This window comes from Gigantopelta aegis, chromosome 2, assembly GCF_016097555.1.
Source record: "Gigantopelta aegis isolate Gae_Host chromosome 2, Gae_host_genome, whole genome shotgun sequence".
In the NCBI taxonomy this organism is placed as follows: Eukaryota; Metazoa; Mollusca; class Gastropoda; order Neomphalida; family Peltospiridae; genus Gigantopelta; species Gigantopelta aegis.
In genome coordinates, this window is record NC_054700.1 from 45,748,156 (window position 1) to 45,774,367 (window position 26,212).

Genomic DNA, 26,212 nt, shown 5'->3' on the forward strand with positions numbered 1-26,212 from the left:
AATGCAATAAAAAAGATGTTCGGGTAATTTTGTCATTTAAAAACAGGTTTTATTAGTAATGAATCAAAAATAAATAAGTGAAAGCTGCATGATAATTCCAGATATCACAAATATTTAAAACCTCCAACTACAGTAGGGTATAAATAAAATATAGTCAGGAATATTGGTGGCTGCCAATGGTTTTGATGGTCCATTTTGAAAATCTGCATAACTGATGGATTTGAAATTCCCGCACATGGTAACTTGAAGATACCCACACTCAGCATACAGGATTTCCCTCCAACAGTTATGTGCAGGACATTGAGTCATTACTTCATACAGATGCAGTCATGTTGATTTTTCCTTCCTCAGTCATTGTATTTTTTTAATGCTGATATTTCTTTGATGTGCCTATTGAGGTCTTCATAATCTAGGGGTCAGTCAAATACATGTGTTTCAATGGAATAAGTTTAAGGAGTTGAGGTACTCTGAATACCCATGTTGTCTCTACATATATAGCTGAGCACACACACAAACACACACACACACACACACACACACACACACACACACACACACACACACACACACACACACATATCTGACAGTAAATATCTTCAGGAGTATATTTTTTTAAATAGTTTTTTCAAATATGACATATTGCATTTGTATAAAACTGTACAAAATACATGTGCTATGTGAGGTGCACATTAAATTAGGTTGCATCGTAGAAACAACAGTTTCAGTGATGCTGTCAGTTTATGTCAGAAGACACCAGATCCTGGTTGTCATAAAAACACATGATTAGCCACCTTTTGAAAAATGTATGTTATCTGTATAGGTAGCACTAAACCAATTAATTTCCGGCTGGGTCGAAGTTCGAGGTGCACCGAACTTTTGATAGAGACGTTAATACCACAAGTCCTGTGATTGGTTATAAATGTGAGTGTGTTGGTTGTAAACAAATCTGGGCTAAAAATGTATGCAATTTTATTTGATGTAGTACTACCGTGTTAAGTAGCCTTGTGCTTGGAACATGTATGGGGTACCTGTAAAAAAAAAGTACTCAAATTTTATGCGAAACTAGGGGTGTTGTAGAGAAACATCTGGTTATACCGAAAATAAGCCACGAAAGGTACCATTTTCTGCAGTTAATACTTTGAGGTAGGGGTTGTAGTACTGATATTTATGGGTCATAGTTTGGTTGATGTATTGCATATAGTGTTTTCAAACACAAACGTTAACATGGTCGCCTATGGGATTTTAATTGGTATAGTCCAACGTATAGACTGTGGCGAAAAACGTTTCGGAGGGGGAGGGGGGGACGATCTGATTATGCTCCACCGGAAAATATATTCTAAAATAGAAAACTCACTTTGAGCAGGGTCAGGTCAGGTCAGGTCATAGGGTTTAAGGTGCACATACAGAGCAAGCTGTTGTAGCGTACGCCTGCCATGGCCCATGCCGGCTCCTCCGTCCAGGACAGGAAAAGGTTTGGGGAAGGTGGTAAGGGTGCATGTGTGGTGCTATTGAATTGTTAATATCACGTAGGATCAAGTCTAAAATGTAAACATTTGCGCAGTTTTCATGAGGTAATTTTGGCGCGTAATTTGGATCGTTTCATCGAAAATAAAATGGAGCTAATTGAGTAATTTTGACTTAGTTTACCGAGATGTAGTTCAGTTAAGCAGTGTGGTTCGACATCCCCTTTATACATACACACTCCTGTATCGACGACATAACTGCAGCACGTGACAGGGAAGTATCTAAGGGAGGAATTCTCCTTTGATTGCCAGAACGTCTTGGAATCGTCCAAGAATTCCAATGAATTAGTTGACATTCCTCGACCTCAGATCTTAAACTCATTTCTGCAGGGATTTTTCTAAATCTGTTTCAATCGTGCCTCGTTATAAACTTACAGTGATTCATTCAACACTGGAAATAAAAAACATATTCTCATCAAGTACACCATTGGTGGCTCAGAAGTTGTTTTAAATACCATATCGATGTTTTGTTCGTTTGTTTCGACAATAGTTCAAGTTTGGTTATCTCTTTGATATTTTTTTCAAATATCCCAGCACTCAGTTTTTCATAATATTCTTGGAAATCAAACATCTAAGATTATGCAGGCTGTAATAGAGTTCAAGGCTGCCCGACCTTGACCTGGTTTCGGTCACATGGGAGTAATACATTATTTTTAAAATCGTATCTCATCAGACCAGAAACTAAGGAATAGTATGTATGTAGCAGTGCTTGTTACACCATACGGTACTTACTTAGTCACTGCAAAAAAACCCACACAAAAACAAACAAAAAAGACACACAAAAAACCCCAACTTTTTAAATTCTACATTCGTATCTATGTAAATGGTAGTTTATTTCTTTGTTTTGATTAACTACACCACTAGAGTACATTGATTTATTAATCATCAGCTGCTGGATGTCAAAATGTAAATGCTATAGCCCAGTAATAGTGATCTGAAGCTGGGTTTTTAATGCAAATGAATTACTTCCACAATTTCGCGATGCAATCACAACTCATGGCTATAACGTTTGTCAAAATCAAAGGAAAGTCGTAATTAATTATTTAAAGTGCTGTGCCAGACCATACACTAAAATTTCTAATTCCACAATTAAATACTTTCTTAATTCATTGCAATAATATTTTACACCGATATGTAAATCAATAATTACGAAAATGCCCCATAAAAGTATTAAAACATCACTTCCGTAGAACACTGCCGGAAACGACCGAGTAAAATTCTCGGTAAAAACATTTGCCTGTAAATAGCAGTGATGTCACGAAGGGAACGCGTTTCACAGAAACCTACCACGAGATGACTTCCAGCGCAAGCGAAAGTGGGACCGACAGCGACTGCCAAGCTCATTGATCATGCGATTCTTCTTTCGATGATGAATAGTGTAGTAATGACGACTGGACTAATATTTGTGCAACACAACAAATAATGCCTTATCAGTTTGAACCTGGAACATCTTCCGACGAACCACCGGCCTGACAGATGACGATGAAAATGGTCGTGGAGACAGTTTACGACTAATTTACAACTTTTATTCTTGTTTTGTTCTTTAGCTTTTCGTGCGAATTATTTTGCTACACTGTATGTTCTAATGTTCTGATGTAGTAGAAAAGACGATAAATAACTCTTGAATTCTACGAGTCAAGTGGACTCGATATCGGTAATTTTAAGAAATAAACAAAAACGACTTTTAGTCCGTCCCATCCCTCTATGAAAATGTTTTTTTTGGTGAATAATTTCAGTTTAGTTTGACGTAAAAAAAAAAAAGTAAAAGTGTTTTGGAAATAACAAAACAATACTATTTTTTTGTGTGCAGTTGTGAAAACAGTCTGCTCAGAAATAAATAACTTATTTTAATTTTAAGAAATAAACAAAAACGACTTTTAGTCCGTCCCATCCATCCATGAAGATGTTTTTTTGTGTGATTAATTTCAGTTTAGTTTGACGTAAAAAAAAAAAAAAAAGTAAAAGTGTTTTGGAAATAACAAAACAATACTATTTTTTTGTGTGCAATTGTGAAAACAGTCTGCTCAGAAATAAATAACTTATAGCACATTCCATAGTATGAAAAAAAGGTTTTCTCTGTGGGAAGGTATAGTAAAATTAATTTAATGTATTTCTGAGCCGATTGTTTTCTAAGATGCATACAAAATTAGCTTTCTTTTCTTTTTTACAAAAATATAGATGGGCTATAGATACTTGTTTGTACTTTATTGTTTTAATGTTCTCGAACTGTAAAGAAAAATCTCACAAATGAACGAGATGCAAACGACAACAAATCGGATCTCAACATGGGCGTACGACCCGGTGGGGCCCAAATTCGGGCAAAACAGTGGGGAAACAGTGGGGAAACAGTGGGGAAACTTCGGGCAGTTTTTATCTGGGTAAAATTTCGGGCAAATCAACCCCTCCAGCCCCCCTAAATCAAAGAGTCCCCATACGCCCATGGATCTCAATGATTGCACGAACGGTGTATGAAAAAAAAAAAAAAAAACTGACCGGAGTTGAAAGCATAACGCAATTTGGGACATTGACGATATGCACCCCAAGGTCGTTTCGGTGTGGATGGCGTCGGCTTGTTGTCATTTGTTTTGTGTCGCAGAAAAATTGTTGGTACGGCATCTTTTTTTAAAAGCCATAACACATGGTATTCCCATATCTCGCCTACACCGACAAGCCAGTTCGGACAAATCGAAACTAAAGTGTCTGCTGTCGCAACGGTCTCCGGAATTTTCTTCCTGTCCAGTATTTTCACGTTGTTTTAATCAAATTCACACACAGCTTTCTCACAGCAACATTACTAGGAAATGCGTGAAGCCTAAATTTATCGGCTTTTGTATTGCTACAGCCGCCAACAACACGCCGTTTAACCATAATAAACACAAAAGAAGCAATGAACAATGGCGCTGACTATCGAAAGGAGTTCCCTTCGTGACGTCACGGATCAAATCTTACGGAAATTCCCGAAACGAATTCAGCTGGTTCTGTTTTTCAGGGGAATATATTTAAATGGAAAATATACCGGTATATAATTTTTTTACACTTTTTTTTTTCTTTTTCTTATCATATTAAATAATATCTTGATTGATATAGCTCAATACATCATACATCTGGAACAGCACTTTAAATGATGTTGGGTTGTATTCTGTGTTACAGTTACCGCATACACTTACCACTTGGTTATTATATATCATCGACGTTTTGATTGACAGCCGATAGCCCCGAGTGCTCTAACATGAGAGTCTATCTGCTGTTAATCAAAACATCGCACATGTATACTAACCATTCACACCATGGGTTATTTCATGCGGTAATTCACTTGTCCCACGCTTCCAAATGACGTTGCATGACGCGATAAGGAAGTTGTCTCGGGGAGAGCGGTTATATGGCAGTGCGGTTATATATATGTATTGCACACTTTTGTCAATGGAGAAAACAACCTAAGCGTGCTACAATAATTAGTCTGGCTAAATATTACATTGCTGATATACGGGCCTGTTCCATTGCTTAACGTATTTCACACCAGACATTAATGTTTCGCCGACTGGTCGTCGTAAAAAAGCGCACTTTTCGCTTAAAGGGACATACCCTAGTTTTTAAACACAAACACATATTTCTGACTATTATAACTGAAATTATACTTTAGTTAGATTTTGTGGTTTATATTAACAATTTCCGTACGTTCCAAGTGTTTTTGGTCATCCTGGTGTTTTTAATATCACAAAATTAATTTCTCATATTTTTAAAAGCGCACGTGTAACAGTTATGGAGTCTAGTTTTAGTCTATTTTTAGAGGGTATTTCACCACTTCAAAGTCACAGACTCATGTTTTACTCAATTGTAATTTTATTCAAATGTTTTACAGGTTTGTAGATTAACTAAACTTAGTGTTAATTTTCACAGGTTGGAACTAGGGTCTGTCCTTTTAAAAAAAAATTTTTTAAATCAATGGTATATTTGATACAAAATAAACTGTCAAAATATGTTTTGGACCTTATCTGAGAGGGATGATTGTATAACTAATTTCATTATGTCAATATAATTCTGATCTCTAAATGTCGTAAACAAACATCCACTCTTCCCTAGTGCCTTTGCCATGTCTTGTCCCCCTGCTGCCATCTACAAGCGTGTTGTTGTTGTTGTTGTTGTTGTTGTTGTCTTGTTCCAGACGAGGGCGGGATTTAGCTCAGTCGGTTGAGTGCTCTCTTGAGATACTTGCGTACCAGGATCGAACAACCTCGGTGGATCCATTCAACTGATTGGGGTTTATTTCTCGTTCCAACAAGAGTAAAACAACTAGTCAATGTCGTGGTATGTGCTATCCTGTCTGTGGGAAATGTATATAAAAGATCCCTTGCTGCTTTAGGAAAACTGCAGAGGGTTTCCTCTGATAACTACGTGTCAGAATTACCAAATGTTCGACATCAAATAGCCGATGATTAATGAATCAATGTGATCTAGTGGTGTCGTTAAACAAAACAATCTATGACTTTAACTTTTGTTGCAGATGACTATGACTATGAGGAAATGGGCTACCACCCGACGCCGTACTTCCTGCCCACTCCTACAAACGTGACGGTTCGAGCGGGAGACCTAGCCATACTGCCGTGTTCCATCAGACACCTCGGTACCAAGCAGGTGCGTACGTCATATCCGGTTGTTTTGGGGATTTTAAAATTATTAGTCTCAGTCACAGATTTACATGCAGAAAAAGCAAAAACAAACAAACAAAACACAAAAACAAACAATAAAATCAATACATGTCCTCTAAAGGGCCCAACAAATTGTATCTCCTAAGTTCAAAGGATATAACTCTGTCCAAAAATGGGTAAACCACCATGGAATTCAAACGTGATTTGTAACAGTACTTGATTACACTATACACACACTTTCAATTCAATATATTGAGGCATTGCGGAAAATAGTTGTAAGATGTTATAGGCAGTTGTATGATGTCAGAAACAGTACCATGACATGATACTACACTCTATGACATCATACAACTGTATATAACACCATGTAACTGTTTATGACATCATTACCAGTGGCGGATCCAGAAAATTTATTTAGGGGGCCCCAATGACATGAGGCCGAATGCCAATGGAACTTTTGGGGAGGTTTGGAGGGGATCGTAAAAAATAAAAATTAATATATAATAAAATTATAACTGTTGCAAAATTTAGGGGGGCCCGGGCACCTGCCCCCCCCCCCCCCCCCGATCAACTGACTATGACATTATCCAACTGTCCATAACATCATACCACTATCTTTGACATCGTGCAACTATTTATGACATCATACAACTGTCTATGACATCATGCTACACTCTATGACATCATACAACTGCCTGTAACATCATGCAACTGTTTCTGATATTGTACAACTGCCTATAACATCATAATACTATTTATAACATCATACAACTATCTATGACATCATACAACTGCCTTGTACAGCACAAAACGATCTATGACATCATACAAATAGTCATGATATCATACAGTTATCTATGACATCACACATCTGTCACCTACAGGTCGCATGGGGTAGACTGGGCGAAGACCATTTCATCACGATCGGCACGTTCACGTGGGTGAAGGACAAGCGGTTCGTGGTGCAGCACCGTGAACTGCAGGGCAAGGTCACGGACTGGAACTTGCTCATTAAGGGGGTCACCAAGCAATACACGGGCGACTACGAGTGTCAGATCTCGACGAAGGAGAAGATATCACGACACGTGCATTTAACAGTCGTGGGTAAGGAATAATTTCAGTTTCAAAGAACGTCAGTTACATCATAACGTATGGGCTTACATGCGTGTACGTTGTTGAATGTACCAGTCAGCTGCGGATGCTAGGGATGACTGGTGGGGGTGCTTTGAAAATTTAGTATAACTATAATGACTTTTTGGGGGTGGAAGTGGGGAAAAGGGGGATGTAATAAGATTACATAATAACATATACTTCATTTTAGTGATCTTTGGACTAAATGTTGGGGACAGATCAGAGATTTATCAAGGAGTTCTGTGGGTCCGAACATGAACCCCTTCCCAAAAGAAAGTGGAAATAAAAATTCGCAATTTATTTACTGAAAGGTCCCAATATATATATAATTATGTCTGTTGTAATAAATTAATTTATCAGTGGTGTACTGCATCATTCAGAGGACTGAAAATATATTCCATGTATGATTTACTCGCGCTAATATCCCCAATCCTATCAGTCATGGAACCCTGGCAAAATATCCTGGATAAATCCCTGCAGTTTTATTAACTTGCATCCAATCCCTGAAACATGCTTGCATCTGCCCCTGGTATGTTGTGCAGCATCGTATTCAAGTATAGTGTTCTTGATGTAACGACTTATTATATGTTTTATGTTAAATTAACAACAAACCAAGTTTGTTTTGTGCACTAAGGTAAGCATTAAAAATATAACTTTGACAATAAAGGTAAAAAGGACACGTTGATTTTATTGTAGTATTGCAGGCATTGTCACACAACAAACGGCCAAGTAAACGGCCTAACAAAAAATTGTCTGAAAATATATGCATATATATTTAATTTCCCCGAAAACAGTTTTCGGCTTTTAACGAAGGCTTGCTCAAAAGAAGCATACACAGTGCATATTTCAAGTCACGAACTCCGTGTGACTGTGCCTTTAGTAGGTCTACTGCCGTATGACCGTGCCTTTAAAGAGACTAGTCCTGAGTTTGCTACTATTGTAACATGTTCCCGATTAAGACACAAAACACACCGAAGCTGGATCTGGATCTGGAGCCTAATTCACTAAACTCTCGCAGCTTTGCGATCTCGCAGTGCAATGCTAAAAGATTTGCAAAGAGGATGCTTTGTTGTGTAGCAGAGCCTAAGAGACCTTTGTGAATTAGGCCCCTGATCTGTGGTTCCCGTCAGCACAGACGCGGTGTTTTGTCACATTCGATTCAGTGCGTTTCATTTTCAACTGGTTTCATACTCGCTAGATCCAAGATCCGGTGTGTTTTGTTTCTATCAGAGCCTTGTTATAGACTAAAGTTACATATTAACAGAGCCTTGTTATAGACTAAAGTTACATATTAAATGCATTTTACTTTTTTCAGAATACCAGTACAGTGCCTATATATTCAATTCGTTTCTGTACACAAATAACCCAAAATGAATTTTACCCAACAATAATGCCATACGTGCAAAAGGAAAATGTTAAAACGCTTGCCTGATGCGCGGTCGGTCTAGGATCGACCCCCGTCGGTGGACTCATTACAGTATTTCACGCTCCACAACTGGTAAATCAAAGGCAGAGGTATGTGCTATCCTGTTTGTGGGATGGTTCATATAAAAGATCCCTTACTACTAATGGAAACATGTAGCGGGCTTCCTCTCTGAAACTGTATGTCTAAATTATCAAATATTTAACATCCAATAGCCGGAAACTAATAATTTAATGTGTCCTAGTGGTGTCGTTAAACAAAACAAACTTTCTTAATTGTCTTTCTCACTAGCAGACGGAGGTAGGTCAGTTGTAGACTATTCAACTGACGTGCCGTTATTTATCCAAACAAGAACATGTATTTAAAGGCACAGACCTGAGTTTGCTGCATTGTAAGATGTTTCCGACTAATAAAATCTTTTAACGTCTAAAATACGCATTAAATAAAAAAAAATCTCTTTTAGAATATCAGTGTCAGTATATTCAATGTGGTTCTGGTCGTCTTAATATTTGTAAGAAACCGAAACTGGATTTTGTCTTCAAATAATTTCGTACGTACGAAAAAAACATATTTTAGGAAATAAAACGAAATTTAACCTAGTACAAATACTAGAACGATCAGAAACACGTTTAATATACAGCCACTAATATTTTATGCAGAAAAAAATATTTGATATATAATTAAAATCTTTTTAAGTCTCTGTTAGTCGATAACATCTTAAAAATTGCAGCAAACTCAGGACTGTTCCTTCAATAGATGATTTTAGCCGCTGAAAAAGACCTGTTGGTCGGTAATACAGTAACTATGGCAGAACACTTGGGACAGTATGTTTGTTATCTAGTCTGTGTAGTCAGTGTTCAGTTCTCTAAGTGTTCTATATTCTCCTTTACAGGCCCCTCTATAAAACGTTCAGGTAAGCTTGAGAATGCAGTTGTTGTATGCGATAGTAGTAGACTGTACGCAGTGGTACTAATTAAAGAAGAAAAAGCGGCAGTAAACTACCATTAAGAGTAGCAGACAATAATATTGTGATAGTAATAGATTGTAATTAATAGTAGTAGAAAATGTATACCGTGAAATCACCTTTCTTCGTTATGATCTAATTTTCGTGTAATTTGTGGACTTGTGCAGTCAACGAATTTAAAAGCACAACGAAAATATAATACATGTCTACATGTAATACGAAATATATGGTATTGCGTTTGATATCCACGAATTTAAGTTACCTAACGAAATGTGTCTTCTAGTAAAATAACGAAAATTTAAAAGTCCACGAAAATAAAGGATTTCACAGTATAGTTTACTAATATACAGTTGGTATTAGTAGCAGACAGTATAACAGTAGTATACAACAGTAGTATATTGTATACAATAGCAGTAAAATATTTAACAATGGTAGACTATACGGTGATGGTAGACTGTTTATGTTAATCTGCATTATCTCGAACTATTCGTATGTTGAAAATATTGTCATTTGTCTCAGAAAACATAACAAATATATTGCATGATCTTTTGTTCTTGTAATACTTTTTTTTTTTAAAATGTAAATAGGTAAATAGCAGTAAAATATTTAACAATGGTAGACTATACGGTGATTGTAGACCAGGGGTGTAGCGTGATCTGGACCTGGGGGGGGGGGGTTCGAATATGAACCAAGTGGACCTTTTTCTATTTTGTTTTTACACCACCAGAAATTCCATATGTATAAACCTGTATGTTTTAGTTCTGAAAGCGGACCATTTACTTCAGCGGGGGGATTCGTCCGCACCCCCCGAAAACCCCTAGCCTACGCCCCTGGGTAGACTGTTATATGTTAATCTGCATCAAACTATTCGTATGTTGAAAATATTGTCATTTCTCTCAGAAAAAAAAATATTGCATGATCTTTTTTTCTTGTAATACAATATTTGTTTTAATGTAAATAGGTTTCTGTAACAGTTGCCATCACGTTGCATAGACTAGATCTCAGTTTTTTGACACAGGGGTCAAGGCAAAATGCTGGAACTCCCAAGGTTGGCGGTATCATCTGAATCGTTACTATCTCACACGCCAATAGAGGCATTGTCCTTAGATTTCAAAATTCAAATAGTCCTAACCTATTGAGTGATCGAAAGTTGATCGGTTGGTGCCAGCCAGTATTCAAATCGTTCTAACCGACTGAGTGATCGAAAGTTGATCGGTTGGTCCCAGCCGATTATAGCCGATAATCGATGAAAGTCCAACACTAGTTCCAACAGCTGCCTGTATCGCTGTTTTGAAGGTGAGATTTGACCTATGCAAGTTGATGGTACTTTTATTAGTATTGTTTACATCGAAATCTGTTTTAATGTTATGAGAACTGGTATGTGTTGAGATTTAATATGCTGTTTTATGCACGTTTAACAGTATTCGTTGTGGAGTTACATATCATTGTATCGGTTCCCCTTTCATTTAATCGGTCTATAAACCATGATAAATCCATCACTAATTGTCTTCGACAGCGTCGGTTGGGTTATGGTTTTCTCATTCATTCATTTCAACTTAATTTCGTGCTTATATCCAATTAAGGTTCAAGCACGCTGTCCTGGGCACACAAACCTCGGCTATCTGGCTCTGTTCAGGACAGTAGGTTAATTGTTAGTTGTTAGTGGTTAGTTAGTGAGAGAGAGAAGAGGGTGTAGTGGTCTTACACCTACCCAATGAGTCGTTAAAACTCGCTCTTGATTGGAACCGGTACCGGGCTGCGAACCCAGTACCTACCAGCCTTATGTCCGATGGCTTAACCATGACATCACCAAGGCTATGCACTAACAGTTATAGACAAATATATTGCAAAACATAAACTTTATTTTCCAGCTATCAACGGGGCACTAATGTCAAAAATTGTCGATTAATTATTTACATGACAGTTTACTGATTACAATTTAGGCCTTTTATCTATCCTGCATGTTGGTGTCTGTTATCTGTTGTGGTTATTGGTGTTATTGTTTCAGACACCATATTGTTTTGTAGTGAGCAATTTTGGTAGTATTTAAACTAAACTGAATAGAATTGTAAGTCGAAAACAAAAGGGCAGGACGTAGTCCAGTGGTTAAGAGGTCGCCTGATGCGCTGTCAGTCTATGATCGATCCCCGTCAGTTGGCAATTTCTCGCTCTAGCCAGTGCACCACGATGGTATATCAAAGGCCGTGGTATGTGTTGTCCTGTCTGTGGGACCTTGCTACTAATGAACACATGTAGCGGGTTTCTGTCTGAGACTATATGTTAAAATTACCAAATGTTTCACATCCAATAGTCGATTATTAATAAATCAATGTCTTCTAGCGATGTTATTAAACTAAACAAATTTTACTTGCAAATAAAAGACTCTTTGGGTGGGTGTGTGGACAGGCGGACGACGGACGGATGGATGGAGAAACCCGCTGTCGCCAGACACTCTAGATGACAAAACAACAAGAAATCTTTTATATGCTCGTTCTCAGAAACAGACACATGTATACCACGGCTTTTGATCTACTACTCATGGATCAGCCGAGCACTCTACCACCGGGCCACGTTCCACCCTGGGCTGACTGGAAGGATGAAGTCATAAACCAGACAAACACAAAATATACTATTATAAAGTCATACATAACCTGAATGACAAAACCTCCATCTTGATGAAGGAAGGAAATGTTTTATTTAACGACGCACTCAACACATTTATTTACGGTTATATGGCGTCGGACCATCGTAATGATGAAAATAATACCTCTGCTCAAGACACCTCATAATCTTTATTGACATCGAGTTATTCAGCTAGTCTTCACTGGCCCGTGGTGAATGAATCGCTCTCACTCAAATTTCACTCTGTAATAGATCAAACTATAATTCGATCAGACTTTGGAGAATCCGACTGTGAAGGTTGATTTGGGGTGTCTGGGTATCACATTATCATTATTGGTTCGCAGACAGTCGTGAGACCGACGATATGACCCTTGACATTTGCGTAATTCTCTAACGAGGACCGGTCTATCGGCAGTGTAGTCTCCATCGCTCCTATACTTTTGTCATAACAAGTGTCTTGAAACCATCGTGTACAAAAATAGCAAAATTGAGGTCGACTGGTTGAGCAAGTTAATATGGTTATACTGTTGATTAGCTGGAGCCAATGGATATGGATATATTATTTAGTCCTTATATTCCGTAGTTCAGTCTCGCCAATAAACTATAAAAACAAAATTAAAATGTTCCCCATTTTTAGGGATGATTTTAAAACACCAATTATTACTTTTATTTTAACATAACAGCGACACATTAATTATAAGTTGCTTAATGACATTTCAAAATTATTTTGATAACATTTTTATTACCGGAAGTAGTAATATTTGATAAAAAAAATATTACGATTCCAACCTACTGAATAATCCCTAATGTTTCCGAATGAACCCGGAACATGACGAAACACTACGTAATACAACGATAAGTGTTGTCTTCGCCTAATTCGACCACACGTATTCCCTTTCTCCTGGGAAGGGAGAAGTCATTTCTCCTACTTTTTCAATGCAGATTTAGGGTCTGGATTTAGGCGGGGGATTACATAGATGGGTCAATACAGTGCGGCCAAGATTATTAATGAGATTGTACTTTAAAATATCTTCCAGTCATATCGCATAATTAGATTTCATAAAAAAAAAAAAAAGACAGCGGTCATTTGCACATCATTCACGTTTTTATTAAGGGTTATTTCTTGTTTTTGATGCATAAATGCCAAACACTCACATCTAATAGTGTATATACTCGATCTATACCTTAAGACTTTCACTTGTCTTTATAATGCACAAAATATCAAAATATAGTGTTGTTCTTCTTCATCCCTAGGTATTATTTTAAAAGGAAAACAGTTCGTAGATGTTGGCGATTCCATCCACTTGGTGTGCAACGCGACGGCTGCGCAGCGCATACCGGAAGAGATAGACTGGTTCAAAGAAGGTGACAAGATAGACTCTCAGCGCTTCAAGCATATAGTGATAACCAAGTACCGGTCTCTGCGAGACCAGTCGCTTGTGAGCGAACTGTTCATTGACCACAGCACCACGAGGGACAGTGGGATGTATATATGTCGCAGTTCAGAGAAGGATATAAACAGTAGGAAAGTGACAGTACTAGTAGGTGAGGTCATCTTGTGTGAAACAGTTTGGAGGTTCACTCAAAACGAAAATGAAATCGAGGTTCTGCAGATCATTCTTTGAATTCGTAGTTTACGGATTTGCACTGATCTGTCTCACTGAAGGAAACATGGTGTGACTCAGCAATACAAATCTGGCAACTTTGAGGTCGATAATTTCGAGCCCTGTTTCTCCCCTTCTCTCTATGTCTGTATCTGTATCTCTCCCATATCTCTCCCTCCCCCCCTCCTCTCCCATCTCTCTCTCTCTCTCTCTCTCTCTCTCTCTCTCTCTCTCTCTCTCTCTCTCTCTCTCTCTCTCTCTCTCTCTCTCTCTCTCTCTCTCTCTCTCTCTCTCTCTCTCTCTCTCTCTCTCTCTCTCTCTCTCTCTGTCTCTGTCTCTGTCTCTGTCTGTTTGTCTTGAGATAAAAACAGTATTCAAAGATACAATAACTCTACTCGTTTTTGGTTTACACACAAATGGTTCTTTCGTGTTTGTTACTAAATATTGTATATGATGATAATTGTAAGCATAGTTTAATAATATCCTTCTTTTTATCCCTACAGCGGATTCGCCGAATGTAAAACGAGGTTGGTATAACCTGTAACACATTGTTATAAATATGATATATGATAGGATAATATATCTAGGTATGGGTATTTTGAATCGTGTATGTGGGTGGTATTCGTTTTGCATACAATGTTGCACATAGAAAATAATAAAATGAAACTGTGAAAAAAGCTTTTATTATAGTAGGGGTGCGGGGTAGCAATCTGATTAAAATTAGCTCTACTGGTCTCACCAGTAGATCTAACAGCATTGTGTGGACTCCCATGTCCAGGTGACATTTCATCTATAAATAACAATTTAAATATCGACCAATTACACTTCGCCTTTTATAACGTTATTCGGAAGCATACAAAATCTAAAAATATCGGTCGAGACTATTAATGCAATAGGCGAACTTGTTGGTCTATTTCAACATCGAAAAACCAGGGGGAAAAGTGCAATAATAAACTCTGGATTGTATACTAGTATAAACAGATTTATGGCTATACCATCACGTGTCGTTGGGGGGGGGGGGGGGGGGGGGGGGGGGGGGGGGTTCGTCTTGAAACGAATTTTATATAAAATTTTATATTGAAATTAGTTTCCGGCATACTTCGTAATTCACCCGAATCATTTCGTATACCCTCGGCATAAACTCGAATGCTTTTAAATTCTTTTCAAATCACTGGCATGAGTTTGCAAGTAAGGTTTTGATTGGTCGAAAGAAAGGTCAACTGGACATGAGCTCCAACGGGCTGCTGTTAGATCCACATGTAATAGTGGAGCTAATTTTAATTAGATTGGCGGGGTAGTAGGGTGGTGCAAATAACATATGATAAATAACGGATAAGGAATGATACAATCAGGTGTTTTGAGAAAGAAAATTGGATTTATCCATCAATGACTATATCTTAGTATAACATATTGGCAAGATGTAAAGATACAGTTCTCTATTTTCGACCTGTGACTACAATTATAGCTTGTCCCGACGAAATTATTTTTACTCTGTTACATGTATTTATAGTCAAGGAACGTTAATTCTCCTTTGACTTTACTTGGTATTTAAGCTGGACCTAAATACTCACTCATTCAGTTATTCATTCATTCATTCATTTCAACTATTTTCGTGCTTATATCCAATTATGGTTCAAGCACGCTGTCCTGGGCACACCCCCTAACTATCTGGGGCTATCTGTACACGACAGAGGGTTAGTGAGAGAGAAGATTGTGTGCTGGTCTTGCACCTACCCATTGAGTCATTAAACTCGCTCTGGGTGGGAGCCGGTACCGGGATATGAACCCGGTACCTACCAGACTTAAGTTCGATGGCTTAACCACCACACCACCGAAGTCGGTGGATCTAAAAATCTAGCGACTGACAGCTTAAACACTGGCATTCAATGTAAACAAATGATCTTTGTTTTGGGGTTTGTTTATTTTGGGGTGGGGGGTTTTTGGGGTTTTTTTGGTTTTTTTTTGGTTGTGTGGGTGGGGTTTTTTTTTGTTTTTCTTGAGGGGGGGTCCAACTGATTGGGTTTTTCTCATTCCAATGGTCGTGGTATGTGTTATCCTGTCTGTGTGGATATGCATATAAAACTAGGTAAAATCTGACCTTGAGACAAAACTGCGGCTAATATTTTCTTTCTTGCCCACTGAACTGAATAAGGCATTTTATGCACTGTGCACTGCTAGATAAATTTGTCTGACCCTACGGTTAGACGATTTCTGCATACATCGTTTTGGGACTACTTTTCGGTGGAAATAGCTCCATTTATTCGCGAAGTGTATTTTGTTTTTCTATAAAAATAAAAAAATAAAACATTTAAATGTTAAATAATTGAAATTGTTAGCTTTATTGTTAAGTTGTTATTTTTTATTTTTTTTTGTACAAATGGAAGGCGGGACGAAGCCCAGTAGTAAACCGATTCCTTGATGTGCGGTCCGTCTAGGATCGATCCCAGTCGGTGGACCCATTGGGCTATTTCTCGTTCTAGACAGTGCACCACGAGTGGTATATCAAAGACCGTGGTATGTGCTATCCTGTCTATGGAGTGGTGCATATAAAAGTTCTCATGCTACTAATGGAACAATGTAGCGGGTTTCCTCTCTAAGACTATATGTCAAAATTACCAAATGTTTTATATCCAATAGCCGATGGTTAACAAATCAATGTGTTCTAGTGGTGTCGTTAAACAAAACAAGCTTTAACTTTGTACAACTGGGACTATGTTTAAGGCGCGTATAGTTAAATGAATTTATAGGCGCAATGTTGACGGTACATCAACAAGAATAATAGATGTCTTTTAATTTACAAATATTTTGGTGGGTTTTGTAATCAAGTTTGACAACAACAAAAAATAATCAAACACCGTTGTGAGTTATAGATAAGGCAATTCGTACCCGCGGGACAAAACGCTTTCTACAAGGGTCTCGGTAACCCTGAGCCCTCTCAAAAAGCCAAAACCATTTTGTCCCTGGGGTTGGTGTTGCCCTATCTCTAACTGAGAACGGTGATAGATTCTATTAGTCTTCTAACACGAACGTGGGACTGCCGATAGTGATACTCGCATTAAAAGCATGAAGCAGATCATAAATCGGCTGTTGTCCGTTTTAATTGGCCATTATTGGCAATCCAAACATAACGGTGTCTGGTGTCTGAAACGGAAATATGGATGTGAAAAGTCCTCGCTATCGACGGAGTTGTGTATCATTACGCAGTTAGCAGACCATCTCGGCATGTTATATGGAATTTTGGGTAGAAATGAATCAGCACCAAAAATGCTTCCATTTCTTATCATGTAGAATTTTTGAATAAATAAAATCACCGATTTCTGTTTTAATGCCTTAACACGATAGTTTGTAAGCGGTTTTTTTTTTTTTGTTGTTGGAGGGGGGGGGGGGTTCGAGGAGGGGGGTTACGCTTAGATAGCTAGCTGAAAAAAACAAAAAACAAACAACAACAACAAAACAAAAAAGAATAATAATAAAGCAAAAAAGAAGAACAAAAACATTAAAGGTATTTTTAGGAAAATTATTTTGGGTAAATTAGAAGGTATTATGTCACGCTAAGGGTATTGCCTTTACCCTGCTCAGATCGAATAGCGATAAATTAAGTAACCAGTTATTATTTATGTGTTCTACATGGTCACTGTAAATAATATCAAAATGTAACGAAACGAATTCATATTGCATAAATACCACCAGTAGCTTGGTTTCGGCAATGTGTTTTATTTTGCATTTCACTCAACAAAATATGATATAATTTGTTTTTGTTTGATCTTTCAGAACCGGGACGAACACATTCGGATCAGAAAATTGCATTAAAAAGTAAGATTATATTTTGTTCTGTCTGTCTGTCTGTCTGTTTGTCTGTATGTATGTCTCTCTGTCTCTCTCTAGCCCCTCTCTCTCACACACACTCACTCACTCCTCTGTCTGTCTCTCACTCACTCACTCCTCTACTCTCTCTCCCTCTATCTCTGTCTCTGTCTCTGTTTGAATGTCAGTCTCTCTTTGAGACTCTCTCTGCCCTGATTATTTGTGCACTGCCACCCACTTCTTTTAGGCTTGACACGGCCCTAGTGAAGAAGAGTAAATTGTGCATGTAATAATTAGACTAGCAGGATACGACACGACTTGTAAATGGAGACAGCTGTTGGTAAATGTTCGGATTACTTCTGTACATCTATTACAGCGCAGAGTCGCCGGTCTGAGTTTGGTATTAAACGGACGACAGCGCCCAGCCAGAGTTAATTGCTGTTCTTTTGTAGGTTTCCGCCATCTCATTGGAAATGACAAAATCTTATGGTCGATTGGGGTTCTTTTGGTGAAAAGATTCAATACACATAGTGTCACTTCGAGGATTACAGATTGTGTCACGTGATTAAGTAACGGGGGTTTCTGTTATCTTTGTATGAAGTAATATTTGACGTGGTTAATTCAGTAGCACAAGCCTCGGTGGTGAAGTGGTTAATTCAGTAGCACAAGCCTCGGTGGTCAAGTGGTTAATTCAGTAGCACAAGCCTCGGTGGTGACATGGTTAATTCAGTAGCACAAGCCTCGATGGTGAAGTGGTTAATTCAGTAGCACAATCCTCGGTGGTGACGTGGTTAATTCAGTAGCACAAGCGTCGGTGGTGAAGTGGTTAATTCAGTAGCACAAGTCTCGGTGGTGAAGTGGCTAATTCAGCAGCACAAGTCTCGGTGGTGAAGTGGTTAATTCAGTAGCACAAGCCTCGGTGGTGATGTGGTTAATTCAGTAGCACAAGCGTCGGTGGTGACGTGGTTAATTCAGTAGCACAAGACTCGGTGGTGACGTGGTTAATTCAGTAGCACAAGACTCGGTGGTGAAGTGGTTAATTCAGAAGCACAATCCACGGTGGTGACGTGGTTAATTCAGTGTCACAAGTCTCGGTGGTGAAGTGGTTAATTCAGTAGCACAAGACTCGGTGGTGAAGTGGTTAATTCAGTAGCACAAGACTCGGTGGTGAAGTGGTTAATTCAGTAGCACAAGTGTCGGTGGTGACGTGGTTAATTCAGTAGCACAAGACTCGGTGGTGACGTGGTTAATTCAGTAGCACAAGACTCGGTGGTGAAGTGGTTAATTCAGTAGCACAATCCTCGGTGGTGACGTGGTTAATTCAATGTCACAAGCCTCGGTGGTGACGTGGTTAATTCAGTGGCATAATACACTTACCAGTCATGGTGGTAAAGTGGTTAAGTCTTTGCTACAATATTCGTTCCAGTCTCGACATTGGAGTGGTTAAGTTATTAGCACGATACACGTACCGGTCTTGGCAGTGCAGTGGTTAAGTCATAAGCTTGATACACGATACTTAAAGGCACTTACCCTAAGTAGTATGCAGTTATTATTCTCAGCGATCGCAGCTCTCTTTTTCTTTTTTTTTACCGCTAAGTTACATATATTAATTACAAGGTCTTGCTTAAGTTATCATTTGTAGTAGCGTTTCTGATTGTACTGTTGGTTGTGATTGCTCAAAATGCATTTAATGCAAATCAGATAAGATACCTGATGTACCTACCTCGAGAACTGAGGTCAGTGACATTAAGATAATGATGTATCCTAGTATATCGTATGTATCGTGATACGACTATCCTAGATCGACAGGTCGTTTTGTGGACCTCAATAATGATAATGATCATAATGGTGGTGGTGGTGGTGGCGGTGGTGGTGGTGGTGGTGATTTAAATCAAACTTTTTAAATTATTAATTATTAACTTCGTGTTTTTTTTACATTGGTACAGTTTACAAAACATATATTACAAAATACAAAGAAAAACAGAAACATTATACACACCTTTCTGGGAAACGTGTATTTAAACATATTGATCTCCTATTTAAAAGATTTAAAACAAACTGATACTAGAGTAATACAAATAGTTTGACCTGAACATCTAGTGGCGGGTTCCGCTACAGCTAATTCCAGGCCAATATGATCTCTGCCTGGCGTATAACAGGCTCGATATCACCCTGACACTAGGATACATCGAGCTATAAGGCAGGTTAATTCGTTACCAGAGTGTCAATAATAACAATATCTCACCCACAATTGTTACTTTTCTGTTCCGATAAGCAAGTTGATTGGAAATGGAATTGATGTGGAATTACTTGTCCTCCAACTGTTGTAAATCATCAAAAGATGTTAAGACTTCGGAGAGTGTAATGGATGAGAAGAAAATAATTGCAAGGATCTTCTGATATTTCTTTCAGATTTGTGGATATTTCTAACACTCTGACACAGCAAACAACATTAACAAATGAGGTGGGGTGTATCTGGATAGTACTTATTTTGAGCAGTCGCCTGAGGTGCTTACGTCGCAGGATCGAACTACCTCGGTGAATCCATTCAACTGATTGTGGGAGTGGGTTCTCATTCCAACCAGTGTACTACAACTGGTCAAAGGCCGTGGTACGTGCTTTTCTGTCTGTGGGAAAGTGCATATAAAAGATCCCTTGTTGCTAATGAAAACATGTAGCGGGTTTCTTCTAATGACTACGTGTCAGAATTACCAAATGTTTGGCATCCAATAGCTGATGATTAATTATTCAATGTGCTCTAGTGGTGTCGTTTAACAAAACCAACTTTATTTTCAGCAGAGGGTTGAAGTGGAGTTACAAAAATGTTATAACAAATAACTATTTAAGCCATTGAATTAAACTGAAAGTTGTAGGGTTTGGTGTGGGCGGGGTGGGGGTGGGTGGGGGGGGGGGGGGATGAGCAATGTTAAATGTTAAACGTGCGACATCTTTCGGCCTTTCAACTCATATAATCATCGCCATACCCACTCACTGGTGTAGCCAAGAGGGATACCATAGGGGACATGTCCACTTCAAATCACATCTCTTTATTTCACGACCTTTTATAATTACAAGTTGTCCACGTATTTACACGTATAAAACAAATTCATAGAGTATGTAGTTGCCCCCTATCCTTCAATCCTACCGGTGAAGTGCGGTATTACAAAATTGCTAAACCTTTTTGTCATAGTATATGTTGTTTTAAAGCCGCACACCCTAGTTCCATCCAGCGAAAATAAATTATAATTTGGTTAATCTACAAACCTGTAACACACTTAGATCACGTTTTTATCAAATGGAGTGAAAAAGCAGGTTTTATATCGATAACTACCATGGGAATCCCCATGTCCCAATTGCTTGAAATAATTTTGAAAGTTAGTATTCTGATGTCACCGGTAGATGTTGCTCGAAGCACAACAATGCCTACGTCACGACAAATTTCACAGAGTGCGCACAGACTTGGGGTGCGTTCTTTTCACCTCTCCTGGACATGTTCCAACTGTTCTGTCCTGGTTGTATCCCCTCTCCAGATATCGTAAGATGATTGGTGTTAAGGGTTTGTAACGTTTTGTATTGAGACACTTACTTGTCTGAACTTTATTGTTACTGAAAATGTTCACGAACTGTGAAGAAAAATCTCACAAATGAACAACAAGCAAACGACAACAAATCGGATGTTGATTGCGCGAACCGTGCACAAGAAAACAAACCGAACCAAAAATTATAACGGTCACGTGGTATACCAACGTCTGTGACGTTTACACAGGAAGATTCGCTCTAAAAATAGATTGGACCTCGCTTGCTTAACGGTTTTTTCTTGAGTGCATGCCTGTTGTTAAGAAATACAAAAAATGCATTTCGTGGTTTTACAAACATCAGGATTACCACGATTACTAAAAAGCACTTCAGGTGAATGGAAATGTGTATTCTAAATAATAAAATGTAAGTAAAGTGCAATTTTATTTGTGAAAAAATGGGTTTAATAGCGAAAAACAACGCCGTAATGGTTAACAACTAGCCGTAACTAGGGCGTGTCCCTTTAACAGCATATTTGTTTTTAGTCCCGTACCAGTCCAACTGGTTTCATCTTCGTCCTTCTGTCTGTCTGTCAGTCTGTTCCGCATATAGTTTTCCGGATGTTTCTTTTTTTCACAATGCCTTGAGATACTGAGCTGAAATTGTATGGCCCTTGAACTTAGGAAATACGAAAATTAGTTTTTCGGATTTTGTTTTTGCAATGCCTTAAAATATTGAGCTGAAATCGTTTGCATAGCTTTATCATATGCTGTTGCAGATCACGTTACCATGGCAATTTGCCCATTTTTCTCACAGAGATTGGTTTTCCTGACTTTTTTTTTTCAATGACTGAGAATATTGAAATGAATTTTTGTACTGTGGCGATGTACCCATTTTTCACAGAGTTATGGCCCTTGAAATTAGAAAATATAAAATTTGGTTGGCCCCGGTACAGGATATATGTATTGCTTCAGGAGTTCTCACAGAATGTTTGCTCATTTTTATATGTTTGTGTATTCCAGGTTTTTGCAATACACATCACTTGTCAACATATCTCATCGTTTTCATTGCATCGTGGCACATCCGGTCCGCACTTTGATACATACTTCACCCGTCAGCATTGAAAACGAAAAGTGCCTTTAATTGTCCACGCCAACTAATCAACGGCAAGCGGAGCAGCCAGGTAGGTCATTTATATCGGAACAGAGTCGGGCAACAGTGGGGAGAAAGTATTAAATTAGAGTTAATCCAGAAATACGTTTTTCGCTAGGGTTTGTTAGAATGTGGTGGGGAATATAGCCCAGTGGTAAAGCGCTCGCCCGTCGGTGGGCCCATTGGGCTATTTCTCGTTCCAGCAAGTGCACCACGACTGGTTTATCAAAGGTCATGGTATGTGCTGTCCTGTCTATGGAATGGTGCATATACAAGATCTCTTGCTACCAATGGGAAAATATAGCGGGTTTTCTCTCTGAGACAATGTCAAAATTACCAAATGTTTGACATCCAATAGCCGATGATTAATAATCAACGTGCTCTAGTGGTGTCGTTAAACAAAACAAACTTTAACTGTTGTTAGAAAGGGGTTGGATTTGTTTCACTCTATATATTAAACAGAATGACCCATTCGGGACCCACTCAAAATAGTTCGCAAACGTTTAATTCAAAACGGCTGGCTGGACGTAAGCTAGAATTTATCACATAAAAGGGGCGGGAACTTATTCGATTAGTAGAGCGCTCGCCTGGGGTGCTTGGGTAGTAGGATCGAATCTTGTCGGTGGACCCATCTTGTAATCAGGCTTTTTCCCCCATCCCAATCTAGCACTGTATTAATAAACGTAATTAAGTCAACGCATGATACTTATCTATGTATTTTAAGTATGAAGTACGTCAACGCATGATACGTATCTACGTATATTTTATGTATGAAGTACGTCAACGCATGATACTTATCTACGTACTTTAACTACGAAGTACGTCAACGCATGATACTTATCTACGTACTTTAACTACTAAGTACGTCAACGCATGATACGTGTCTACGTACTTTAACTACTACGTACGTCAACGCATGATACTTATCTACGTACTTTAAGTATGAAGTAGGTCAACACAAAATACTTATCTACGTACTTTAAGTATGACAGGTATATCAAAGGCTGTGCTGTTCTGTCTGTGAGAAAGTATATTTATCCCGCTATTTGGGCTGTCTGTCCAGGACAGTGGGTTAGACGTTAGTTATTAGACAGAGTTAAGTCGGTGTAGTGGTCTGACACATACCGATTAAGTGGAAAACCTCCTGCTGAGAGCCGATACCGGTATGCGAACCCAGTCCGATCACTACACTCCCTGATGTTACGGCGGGACGTAGCCCAGTGGTAAAGCGCTCGCTCGATGCAGGGTCGGTCTTGGATCGATCCTCGTCGGTGGGCACATTGGGCTATTTCTCGTTCCAACCAGTGCAGACTGGTACAAAGGCCGTGGTATGTGTTATCCTGTCTATGGGATGGTGCATATAAAAGAACCCTTGCTGTTAATCGAAAAGAGTAGCCCATGAAATGGCGACATCGGGTTTCCGCTCTCAATATCTGTGTGTTCCTTAACCATATGTCCGACGCCATATAACCGTAAATTAAATGTGTTGAGTTCGTCGCTAAATAACACATTTCTACATATTTATACACCCCCGATGTCGGCTGTCCTTACAAGTAGTTTTAAGTCAGCTTTATTACATCGTAATTCCTTACCTTGAATATGGATAAATTAAGTTTTTAAGTAATTGTTATTGTTGACAATAGTCTTTGAAATGTCATAATCAACTTACGTTTACAGCCAGTAAGTACGTCAAATAATCAAATTAAAGTTAAAGTGTGTTTTTATTGAACATACCTCTAGAGTACACTATTTAGGAATCATCGATTATCGGATGCGCAACTATCAACATACCTCTAGAGTACACTATTTATGAATCATCGATTATCGGATGCGCAACTATCATCATACCTCTAGAGTACACTATTTATGAATCATCGATTATCGGATGCGCAACTATCAACATACCTCTAGAGTACACTATTTATGAATCATCGATTATCGGATGCGCAACTATCATCATTTTTATTTCATTTCAACTTATTTTCGTGCTAATATCCAATGAAGGTTCAAGCACGCTGTCCTGGCCACACACCTCAGATTTATGGGCTGTCTGTCAAGGACAGTGGGTTAGTTGTGGGTTGTTAGTGGTTAGTGAAAGAGAAGAGTGTGTAATGGTCTTACACCTACCCCATTGAGTCATCAAAACTCGCCCTGGGTGGGAGCCGGTACTGGGCTACGAACTCTGTACCTACCAGTTTTATATCCGATGGCTTAACCGCGACACCACCGAGACCTTAGGATTGATCCCCGTCGGTGGGCCTATTGGCTTATTTCTCGTTCCAGCCAGTGCTCCACAACTAGTGTAACAAAGGCCGTGGTATGTACTATCCTGTCTGTGGGATGGTGCATATAAAAGATCCCTTGCTGCTGATCGAAAAGGGTAGACTATGAAGTGGTGACAACGGTCCCCCCCCCCCCTCTTTCTCTCTCTCTCTCTCTCTCTCTCTCTCTCTCTCTCTCTCTCTCTCTCTCTCTCTCTCTCTCTCTCTCTCTCTCTCTCTCTCTCTCTCTCTCTCTCTCTCTCTCTCTCTCTCTCTCTCTCTCTCTCTGTGTGTGTGTGTGTGTGGTCCTTAACCATATGTCTGACGCCATATAACCATAAATAAAATGTGTTGAGTGCGTCGTTAAATAAAAACATTTTCTTCCTTCCACCGAGACCGGTGGTGACGTCTCAGATATGTCTTAATATAAGGGAGGTAATACATATTTATTTGATCGCACTAAGCTAACCAGAGTCATGTATTATTTCGTTTCACATGAATTGCTGAAGGAGGGCATTATTTATTTATATTTAAAATCAATACATGTCGTAGTTGTCAAATTATGTTTAGTCAGTTGTACTGATTTAATAATTAAAAGGTATTTTGTTGTTGCTGCTGCTGTTGCTGCTGGGGTTTTTTGTCGTTGTTGTTAATGTTATCTAAGATGTAATGTTATTTATTAATGTGTCTTTGTTTTCATTACAGGTTAGCGTTTTGCCAACCAACAAGACTTGTACATATACAAAGACGAGATTTGTTCAACTGATGTCAACATGTCAACATGTCATTTCACGACAGATATTATGTGATGTGTTATTTGTAACAATCAAACATTGTGCTATCTATTTCATTTCTTGTATATACTGTAGTTAGATGAATTTAGTAGAAAGTGTATGCACATTTTTGTAAACACATTTAGTCGATTTCGATTTGGAGCGAAAGGATTGGGAAAAAGTGGCGAGCTTTTCCAAAAGTTGAACGAAAATGTACGTAATCGAGTAATCGAACACTATTTGGTATTTCAAGGATTTAAATCTTATTTTTGTACTGGCTGTTTTTTTGGTATCAATGAATACCAGGCCCGATTTTTATCATCATTTATGTAGGGTAGGAGAATTTTTTTTTACATTTTCATCCTCGAGTGGGGGAGGCCCAGCCCCCCCCCCCCCCCAACCCCCCCCCCCCCCCCCCCCCCCCCCCCCGCCTTGGTCCCTACGGGCTAGGAGCCAATTTCACAAAACATCGTAAGTTTACGTCTGTAACTAGCCGTTATACCGGACATACGTTCACACATGTTTGGCATCTATTTCACACGGAAAATTACATCATTACGGCAAATGGAGCATTTTAAGGAAGATATGAAATGAAATATGTGTACTTCTAACTATATTTGTTGTACTATGAACAATAATAAGAATGGTGGTTTAGTCGTAGATTTACGTTTACGTGCAAAACTAGAAATTGAGCCCTGAATACATTAATCAGGCTAAATGCTAGTATATTAGTAGCTTTGCGGTTATTTTCAAAAGGAGTCGAAACCAATAGAAAGAAAGAAATGTTCTATTT

General features: G+C 38.7%; 1 protein-coding gene across 1 annotated transcript; it reads left to right on the top strand.

Moving 5' to 3' along the window:
• Positions 1–6,027: 6,027 nt before the first annotated feature.
• On the top strand, positions 6,028–25,787 carry LOC121378574 (hemicentin-2-like). Its single transcript, XM_041506824.1, has 7 exons — positions 6,028–6,155; positions 7,054–7,273; positions 13,564–13,854; positions 14,417–14,440; positions 17,685–17,726; positions 22,256–22,416; positions 25,352–25,787. The coding sequence occupies exons 1-6, from the start codon at positions 6,045–6,047 to the stop codon at positions 22,330–22,332; spliced, it is 765 nt and encodes a 254-aa protein (XP_041362758.1). The 5' UTR covers positions 6,028–6,044; the 3' UTR covers positions 22,333–22,416; positions 25,352–25,787.
• Positions 25,788–26,212: the final 425 nt, after the last annotated feature.